This window comes from Quercus robur, chromosome 8 (assembly GCF_932294415.1).
Source record: "Quercus robur chromosome 8, dhQueRobu3.1, whole genome shotgun sequence".
NCBI classification, from domain to species: Eukaryota; Viridiplantae; Streptophyta; class Magnoliopsida; order Fagales; family Fagaceae; genus Quercus; species Quercus robur.
In genome coordinates this window covers 53,403,253-53,414,365 of record NC_065541.1, presented here as the reverse complement: position 1 = coordinate 53,414,365, position 11,113 = coordinate 53,403,253, and the positions used below count along the sequence as shown (strand labels likewise).

Sequence of the window (11,113 nt, the reverse complement as noted above, 5' to 3'; positions counted from 1 at the left end):
AGTGATAAATCAACACTTATACAAAAACCTAAGCAGGAAATGCTGGCTTACATGTATGTATATGTTTCAACTGGATAAATGAGGGGGATAGAACTCCCGAGCTAAAGGTATACAATGACACCTGGTGCCATTAGGCTACAGGGCCCAGTGGCAAGCAATTAAAAAATAGTAAAATTATTTAGTCGATTATTATTTTAGCACTTGAACATCCAATTATTATGTACCTAATATATAATAATTAGATTATTGTAATGGATCGGATCTGGCTAAGTTTTAATTAAGTTTTGGCAAGCCGAGCTGAGCTTATGCCTAATGAGCCAATATTGCTGAGACAATTTGAAAGTACATTCTTCACACGATTGGAGATTAAAAAACTACGATCGAGAAAACAAAACTCATAATAGAGATAGGTATGAGCCTACATTCATCATCATCATCATCATTATCACTTATAATTCTTTAAGGCTTTGTATATATATAGTGCCAGAGAGATAGTATCATTTATATGCAATGTGCTTTTCACATGCAATAAGCCAGAGCCAATAACAAATTCTCCCACTAGTCCTCACCGAACCCAAAAGAAGCCTAGTTAATTAAAGCTTAATTGTAATCTCTCCCTACTATATTTGTGTCAATGGCGGGTGCTGAAACCACAAAAACTACTATTGCCACCAACACCAACACCACCACCACCACTACCAAGGCCAATAAAATGGTGCAATCAAGCAAACAGGCAGTTCGTAGATTTGTGGGAGTGAGACAAAGACCCTCAGGGAGATGGGTGGCAGAGATTAAGGACTCATCTCAACGTGTTAGACTATGGCTAGGAACATATGATACCCCAGAAGAAGCGGCTAGAGCCTATGATGAAGCTGCTCGAGCCCTACGTGGGGAAAATGCTCGAACCAACTTTGCATCAGTGAACCCCATTAATTCGAGCCTAACAGGTTCTTCACCTAGTAATGGAGGGTTACCGACACAATCTGATGGGAGGCATGGACTTAGCTTCTCTTCCTTGAAAGCTAAATTGAGCAAAAACATCCAAAACATCATGGCAAGGACAAGTGACAATAAGTCCTCAAAGAGTAGAGTGAGTGACCACTTTACTTTTGCAAGGATTTTTCACTTCAGAAGTTACCAATACCAAAGCCAGATGGACATCAACAACATAGGGAAAGTGGTGCAGCCAAGCATTATTGTGCCCCATGTGGAGACTAGCACTACTACTAGTACTGAGCCTTCTTCTTGGGAATGCTCTAGTGTTTCGGATTGCAGTACTGAATGGGTCGGGTTCAGGCAACTTGGGTTGGATTCAGATGGGTCAGATATTGGAGAAGTTAGTTTTAACGAGCAAGGGTTTGTGGACCAAATGATCTCGGGGTGGATAGATAGCCCAGAATTCATGGGTGTTGGTGGCAGCAGCGAGGAGGAGGAGGAGGGTTCAAGGAGTAAGAGGTTCAAAGTTTCTTCTTCTGTCATGGTGCCTCCAACCTTTAGTACTGGGTCCCTACACAATGGTGAAATTTGAAGGCATTTGGTAGTTGTTGCTAATGTCTTTTGTTGTATAATACTTCTTCACAGAGTTGAGAAGTTCTAAGAAGTTGCTAGCTGCTTTTGAGTTATAGTGAAGAACTGGATATTATAACTAGTTCTTCAATGCATAGAGAGAGAGAGAGAGAACTATTATATATATATATGGAATAAACATATTACATAAACTAAATCTTGAGAAGCTTAATTATTGTTCAATGACATGACCAAGTTGGGTTGCAGTTACCAGAGGATATGCTAAAATTATCAATCGGAAAGTTATAGAATGGAACATTAATAATTATCAAACAGGTACAAGAAGACACGAGAAATGGACAAGTGTCACTTGAGAAATATATCATCACAAAGACATTGACTAAACCCCCTGAAGCCTACCCAGATGCCAAAACCAACCGCATGTTCAAATGAGTTCAATCCCACTTCCCACAATCAATTGAAATTTTCTTATCCTATTTATTTAATGCATTCCACCTATCTAGGTGGCACAACGGGTGAAGCAAAGTGGTTACACTGCAGGCTGCAGTGTTGGTGATACACTCCCTTATATAATATGCTGTGAGCAGGTTTGAGATGCAATTAATTGTGGAAAGTGGGACTGAAAATGAAATTATGGAATATATGCCTATAGCCGCGTTTAAAAATGCGGCCAGAGTATGTCCTATAGCCACGTTTTTAAAAATGCGGCCATTGACCCTAGCCTATAACCCCGTTTATAAAAACATGGCCATTGGTCCTGTCTTATAACCGTGTTTGAAAAAACGTGGCCATAGACCCTTCAGGCCTATAATCACGAGTAAAAAAACGCAACTATGGGCCAAAACGCCCTATAGCCACGTTTTTAAGAGCTATAGCCGCGTTTTAAAAACATGGCCATAGGAGTTTTTTTTTTTTTTTGATAGTGTAATAAGAAGAAGATATAGTAGTATCTTTCATGCACTAATGTAAGTACTTTATTTTTTCTTACGGTTTGGGATGTTTAAGTTGTAGGTATTGCCTGATGCTAAATGCATATATTCTTCGAAAATGTTAAGAGGCATTCATATCTAATTGAATCGTGCAACATAAGGATGTTTAAAAGGAAATTCGTATGTGTTGATGATCATGTAACTCATACCACTAAGAGAGGAAATTTAAAAAACGAAATGCCATTTAACATGGACAAATATATATTTGTATAGGATTCGGTATATAAGCAAAACTTATTTACAATCCCTTAAGCGTTGTACGTCAGGATCCTTAATTAATTTCAAACACATCGTTGCATTGACTAAAAGTGATATTGTTTGTCCATTTGGTTCATATATAGCAAGAATCAAGTCCAAATCAACCCTTGTCCGTTTTAAATTCTCTTGTCCATTTTAGTATTATGCTATATGGATGACGTTGTTTAACACAAACACTACACACTTTTTTATGTGTTAATGTTTAGTCTAAATTGGTTTGTGTCAAAAGTGTTAAAGCGGTCGATCTACTTTTACGTGAGTAAAAATTGGTCAACTTCGTGTTGGCCTACAATCATCCCAAAATGAGATGATAAATTTTTGTGTTAAGACCAGTTAACTCATTTAAGAAAAACTTGTTTTACCCACTTAAGTAATTTTCATTTTTAATTAATATAACTTTGAATTTTAAATATAGAATTGAGCACATGTTATGGTTATATATTTGTAAATTATTCGTTGAATTCCCTAAACCTTTTACTTAAAATAAATAAATAAATATTATCATTTCATATTATTTTTCTTAAATTTTGTATTTCTAAATAGATGTGATTTCATTTGGTTGAAACAATAACTTTTAGATGGTATGTTTTTAGTATTTGAATTGGTGTTATTCTGAAATAGAATTTGTATGAATTTAATTTATTTGTTTATGATAATTTTTGTGCTTACAAAACATAAAAATAAGTAAACCATTTTGAGTTCTGTTTGTTAAATGGATTAATTAAAATGGGTGACTCAGCCCAAAAAAAAGGTGGTATGTGAAAACCCAAATAATATGTTTTTTTTTTAATATATATATATATATATATATATAGAGAGAGAGAGAGAGAGAGAGAGTTTCAACCTATGACGTTCATTTATGATGATTGAGCTCTTTATCATCAGATCAAAATACCAATTGATTTTTTATATAGGCAATGATTAAATCACAGGTCTCTTATTTAACCATCAGAGACAATACGTATATTAAACGTCTTGAAATATGCCATGTTTGTATTAATTAATCTAGCACGGCTTGTTTAATAAGTATGTTAGTGTTATATTAACCCTCTTAATAAATAGATGGTGCTAGGGTTGAGAGGGTTGTTTGACACGATTCTTAAATAGGTCATGTTTGAATTGATTTATGTAATTGAATACCCTTAATTACCTTGACACGATATAACACAAACATGACCTGTCAACACGAATTATTAGCACCCTTATAACACTAGAATGTTATGTTGGCTTTGGATATATTGACAATTTGAGTGAGTAAACAAAAACCATGTCAAAACTAATCCTCCAACTCCTCCCACACCCTCAAGGAAAAAAAAAAAAAAAAAAGTATAACAAGTTAAAATAAAAAAATAACATTGTCATATTAATGCATTACGTTAAGTAACTACGTTTGCTACCAGCAATTTTATGAATTCTTTACCCAAAAAATAAAACTATTAATTATAGTCAAGCTCGGGTTCTTGAGTTATCAAAGTTTGAATTGATAAACTAATTGCAATTCTCAATATAACAAGAACAAACTTTGGTAACAAACTATGTCGTTGTAGCCTAATACTACTACTCTACTCAATATCTTTTTATTAGACGTGAATTTTGACAAATCCATCATTAGATTACATTTTCTTCCTATATTCTCCATGTTTGCAAAATTTCAAAAAATCAAAGATAAATTGTTATGTCATCAATTAAATGTTTAAATTTCTAGTTTTTTTAATCTAAAATTATGCATAAAAAAATAAGTTTATAGATCGAATAGTAAATAACATCCGATTGAAATGCAATTTGACATATGTATTATGAATATAAAGAACATGCAATTTAATAGTTAGATTTTCAAAATATATAGTCATGTTAATTTTTTTAATGCAAGTTGTAGTTTAAACTAAGTTAATTTGTAGCCAAACTTTAATTTCTTGTTTGAAAGAACAGCTAGAGCCTGTTTGTATTGATGCAGGTCAGTCCTTTGAGGTGCCTTTAGATTTGTTTCTTCGTGAAATTTTTATTTGTTTATTTGTTAAAATTGATAGGAATGCATTTGTATCTTAAAAAAAATAGGAGTAAGAAATTGTGCATAGACAAATAAATTAATAAACTGACAAAAAAAATCCATACGTATACTAAATCAGTTACTATATATTATATTCATGTCTCAAGGCCTGTATGCTTCAAGATATCACTGGTTTCATATTAGTAGACTCTCTGTAATTGATCCCGGTTAACATTTGGTGAATTGGTGAAACAAGGTAGTTAGAAAGTTGATAGTCAACACTTAACATTTTGACAAGAAGGGGAAGATCCAATTAAAAATAAAATAAATTTTATATATACATAAAAGGAAGATAAGAACAACACAAACTACAAAATTAGTGTGTGTGTCTCCTTACAAGTTTAGCTTGATATGTGGATTAATGTGGAGTTTCCACAACCTTCGTGGAACCATCAATCATAATCATGGTTAATTATTTTATTGGGAATTTGGGATCTAACCCAAAGTTTGGTATTTTCGCCAAGATGATAATCAATGACTACGTAATTCCGATAAAGATTGTACATTTGTAAATATACGGCAGAATTTTTTAATTTTTACATGGAGAAAATTTTTAAAGGGGATGCTTTCAAGCACACAATTGTTGCGTTCTTTTGGTTGTTTTTTAGAGAATTATAGCCTATCCCTTTCGACAGGATGATGTGTTTGGTAGTTGATTTAAAAAACCGTTTCCCAAGATAAATAAATAAATAAAAAGGTTACAACTTGGAGTTGTTTGGTGTCGTAGTTTAAGCAACACTTTTAAGTTTTTAAATAATATTACATATATTTTTTCACCCACACATATTTTTAAAAAATACAAACAACGTTACTAGAACAACGTTACCAAACGGCCCCTTAGGTTTTGTGTTTACAAAATTGGTTTTCTTATAGCGTTTTAAGAATTTGTTCTCTAATTGGTTTTTTTTTTTTTTTAATTGTTTTTTCACCCAAAAAACTGATGAATCTGTTTGGCACGATATTTTCTATTTCGGTTTTTTTTACTCAATCTGTATTCTCTTAAAATAGATATATGGGCAAATGCAAATCCCCACAATCAACACAATCAGCAAACCCATGACAGGAAAATCCACACAAGTGAGAAGCACCCAAAACTTTCCCAAAAACTTAAACGACTGTGACCCAATAACCCATGACCATAACCTACAAAAGTAACAAAACCCACTCTCACCCACAACCATCGATGGCCACACAACGATGATCCACGTCCACGAACGACCATCAACAAGTACAATCTATGGTCGTAACCCACTCAACTTATTAATATCTATACTACTATTTAAAGAGTTTTCTCTATTTGGAATCCTCATTTTTTTGGTTAAAAAATGCTCACATCCCTATGTTTAAATAAAGACAAAACTAAAGGACAATTATGTAAAAATTCAACTCTAACTCCCACTAAAAAATAAGGTTATTCTCCTGTTGATTTTCAAATTTCTTTATCCACTTATAAATTAAATTCTCAAAATAAAAATTATATATAAAAAATACAAACAAAGATTTTTTTTTGGCTACAAAATAGGACCATTAAAAAAAAAAAAAAAAAAAAAAAAAAAGCCTCATCACACATGCGAAACGCGTGTGATGAGGCTAGTATATATAAAAGCAGAGACATTATATGGAAAAGTATGAGGTTCTGCCAAGAGGTGTATTTTATGCAAAGAGAATTGAAATATTCTCAAGTGCCACGTCATAGATAAGAACAAATTAAATATTGATTTTTTGTTTCATTTGGTTTGATGTTTCAAGACTTTTCTAATTAAAAAATAAATATTCTTTGTATCCTTTGGTTCAATATTTCAAGGCTTTTCATCCTCCACACATGGAGACCTCATGTGGGAAAGTATGAGATTCTGTTAAGCAGCATATTCTATGCAAAGAGAATTGAAATATTCTCAAATGCCACATCATAGATAAGAACAAATTAAATATTGACTTTTTTGTTTCATTTGGTTCAATGTTTCAAGACTTTTCTAATTAAAAAATAAATATTATTTGTATCATTTGGTTCGATGTTTTAAGACTTTTCTAATTAAAAAATAAATATTATTTGTATCATTTGGTTTAATGTTTCAAGATTTTTCATTCTTCACACATAAAAACCTTATGTGAGAAAGCATGAAATTCTGCAAAATAGCATGTTTAATGCAAAGTGAATTGAAATATTCTCAAGTGACACATCATAGATAAGAACAAATTAAATATTGACTTTTTGTTTCATTTGGTTTGATATTTCAAGACTTTTCTAATTAAAAAATAAATATTCTCTGTATCCTTTGTACTATAAAAGCAAAGACCTTATGTGGGAAAGTATGAGATTCTGCCAAGTGACGTATTCTATACAAAGAAAATTGAAATATTCTCAAGTGCCACATCATAGATAAGAACAAATTAAATATTGACTTTTTGTTTCATTTGGTTCGATGTTTCAAGACTTTTCTAATTAAAAAATAAATATTCTTTGTATTCTTTAGTTCAATATTTCAAAACTTTTCATCCTTCACACATACACACAAAACTCTTTGCATTTTAATTCACCATTTTCACATCTTGCAATTCTACCCCTTTATATATACCCACCCATAGTCCTTCATGTCATCCCATGTCAAATACATACAAACAAAAAACGATGTCATTTACCTTCAATCCTTCGACGATACCTACCTATTTCTAACATTGTTGTTTTATCTAATCTTAACCCATATGAGTTGGCTACAACCAAAGAAGGGGGCTTGCATTTTTTATTGAGTGACAAAGGCAATTACAATTTTGATATTAAGGTCGGACGTTGTGGATTTGTGAGTTTTGTAAATGATGTGATTGAATGTGAGTGTTTGAGATGTGTATTTTATTTTAGAATTAAGGAGAAAGAAAAATACATATTCTATATCAAAGAACTCATTACTAATAAAATTTTATAACAATTATGCTATAATATAGACACAACATTATCTAAAACCATTTTACATAAAATATTAAAACATTATCTGTGTATAGCACGGGTAACTTAGCAACGACTCAAAAGTAATGACAACCCACAACCATTTGTTAGAGAGAGAGAGGCTAGGACTAAAAGCTAGTTTGCAAAAGGAGAAAAACAAATTTTATGATATTTATATTATTTTTTGTATGTACAATAGATTTGAGTTGAGAAAATGAAGATAGAAAACATAGGTGTTTTTTGAAAACTGTTTTTCATAGTGATTTTGAAAATAGTTTTCTTCTTAAAACAGTTTACCAAAAGGAACAACATTTAGGGGGACTCCGTAATTTCTGTATTTAAATCACCAAAACCATTTTTAAATTGGTTTACCAAACAACCTTACTATGAGGACTATCTTTTTCATGTTTGTAAGTAAAGAAAATCCTACAGTGTGGGTGATAATATTGTGCCCTCCCCTCTCGGGAAGAATGTAGCGGCTCAGAGTAAGAGAAGGGACCTATCCCTTTTTATTTATATTGCACATAGCCATAGAGAGCTGTAATCCTGAAGCCTCATGATCCTATCAATAATAAAGTGTACTAAGCCCGATAACCAATAATTAATAACAAATAAATAAGTAGGCTATAATTTTTTTTTTCTTTGAGAGAAAAAACTAGGCCCATAAGTAATATAGGACCAAACAGTTACGTGATCAAAGCAAGCACCACCTCCTCCCGCCCTTCCCTTATGACCCTACCAACATAGATTGTCGATTGTATTTAGCATAGATTATTTTTGACAATTTATTTTATTATTTATCTTATTTTTGCTATTATTTATGAGTTTTACTGCACTTTTTGATACTATTTATGGATCTCACTGTACTATTTCAGCTAACTTTTACCTTTATTTACAATACTTTCAGTAAAAAAATTTCAGTTTTAGCAAAACAAGCAAATTCCAAACAGACACATAGGTAATGTATATACGGTCGTGTGGTATGAAAATTACACGCATATTGTTATCAATCATGTCTATATCCAAATTTGGTCCAATTTGGTCTGCAAGAAGCTTCTCCCAGGTGACCACTACGTAGTACGTACATACTGGAAGTTCACATGCTTAAACGGGAAGATGGAATGTACAATCCTAAACCTTGAGATAAAATTCCACAGGCAAATAGCCTACTAGAGAGAGTTGCTTCATAACATGCTACGTATTCCCGCTTGCACAATATAATATGCATAACAAATGTTTGGTTGACACTACTTACTTAATTCCATCAAATGGCATTGCCTGGTAGCATGAAAACATATCTTGAACTACATTTCAGGTCACTTGGACAACTTTTAAATTCCGCATTAACACAACTAACCATTTCAAGGTGATCAAATTGTCGGGAGACAAAATCCTTAATCTTTTTGCAAATATTTCGTACATTTCTTAGGCCAAGAGCATTTTAACTCAACGAGTAGTAAGGGTGTCAAATGGGTGGGTTTGGGGTGGGCATAATTAGGTTGGGTATATAAAACTCATTTACCCATTAAAACTCATTTAACTAATTGCTTCTAACTTAAACCCAACCCAATCCAATTATTATGGGTAAATCCCAACCCACCCAATTACCCAATTATTAAAATTACCAAAATGCCCCTAAAGTGAAAAACTCAAATCTCATGGCTCCACCCAGCCTTATCCTTCTCTAGTTCAAAAAGTGAGGTTGGAAAATTTCATCAAATCTCAAAAAATTTTGAGATATCCAATCCGACATCATTTCATTCCTCTTTCTTTTTCTGCAAAAACCCTAGGGTTTCTTGTTGAAACCTCCCATGGATTTCGATGCTTACAACTACTTGGAAAAGATGGTGGTGGAGGAGGAAGAGGATTGAGACTCCAAGAAGAGCAAAAGTAAGAGCAAGGAGAGCAATGAGAGGAGTTACAGGAAGAAAGAGGCTGATAAGGAAGAACCTGCTCTACCTGACGGAGATGATCGTCGGAGCAAGTGCTCCAAAGCTACCGCCGATGAAGAGAATGGAAGCGATAAGAAAGAAAAAGATTGTGACCGAGACAAAGATCGAGAACAAGAATGGTCTGGTCATCGCGAGAAGGATCGGCACCATAGAGATTTGGATAGAGAAAAGGATCGCGAGCGAGAGTTGGTTTAGGAATCTTAATACATGATTGGAGGCTAAAAAAATGAAAGAAAATTTTAAAATTTGAAAACCTAGTGAAATGATTAGAGAGGCTGAAGAGGGGTAGGACTGAGTTTTTTATTTTTATTTTGGATGGGAAGGGTTGGGTTGAATTTGGGTTAATTATTTTTGGGTTAAATGAGACTTAATAGGTTTTTAGTTAAAACCCAATAATTACTTGGTCTAATTAGGTTGATGCCCATTTAACCCAAATAATAATTGGATGGGTTTGGGGTTAATTAGAGTGGGTGGGTTTGGACGAACAAATGGGTTTGGGCTTATTTTGCCACCCCTAACTAGTAGGCACTTCTTAAGGTCCGTGTTGTGAAATTTTAAAATACTCGCAAGTGTACGAACCGTACCGAAGTATAGTTGGACAAGAACGAGGTCGAACCCACAGAGACTTGTATGAATGTAGGAAAATTAATTAAACCTTAACCAAATTAATCCTAATCTAGTTTAAATAAAAATTGGTTGGTTACAATAAAATAAACTAAGCAATTAATAAAATTAAGCAAATAGTTAAACTAAGAAAAATATATAAAGCAATAAAAAGATGTAAACAATCAAGAGAAATGAATTAAGGTTTTGGAATCCGCCTTGTAAGTCATATTAGCATATATTTATGATCATTAATTTTTCCCAACTCACTACATGATAATCTAGAAATCAATCTTGTTATCATGGAAAATATCATCATTTAAACCCTTATTTTAAAAATCAAAAGCATGTTCTTCTTCGCTTCTTAAATATAAAATTAAATCATAAATTGTATCCGTAGTCAAACAAATCACAAGATATATCCGATTTTATAATCAAGAATTAATAAACCAAGCATTCAATTAATTAAGACAAATCCTAAATCATGAGAAAAACATGATTGAACTCATATCTAGAATCCCATCTTAGTAAATTGATATGAAGCAAGAACAATTTAAATCATTAAAGAACAATTATTGTGAGAAAAATCAAATCACATAAATATTACTAATAATCCTTAACAAGGTTTCATCCTCAACCCTAATTATAAATTTAGCTACTCATAGTAATTGAAAGAAAACATAAAAATAAAATACTAATCATTAAACTAAACAAATAGAATAGAGAAAGAAATAGTCACAGTGCTAGAGAAAAGCCATAGACAAAAAGAACACGTTCTGCTCCTACGCACCAGTCC

The 11,113-nt window shown here is 32.6% G+C and overlaps 1 protein-coding gene across 1 annotated transcript; it reads left to right on the top strand.

Moving 5' to 3' along the window:
• Window positions 1-634: 634 nt before the first annotated feature.
• LOC126696475 (ethylene-responsive transcription factor ERF086-like) lies at window positions 635-1,528 on the top strand. Its single transcript, XM_050393210.1, has one exon. The coding sequence runs from the start codon at window positions 635-637 to the stop codon at window positions 1,526-1,528; it is 894 nt and encodes a 297-aa protein (XP_050249167.1).
• Window positions 1,529-11,113: the final 9,585 nt, after the last annotated feature.

Bases quoted from the DNA above. Each gene is read 5' to 3' on its own strand.
- LOC126696475 (XM_050393210.1), top strand. From the start codon at position 635: ATGGCGGGTGCTGAAACCACAAAAACTACTATTGCCACCAACACCAAC.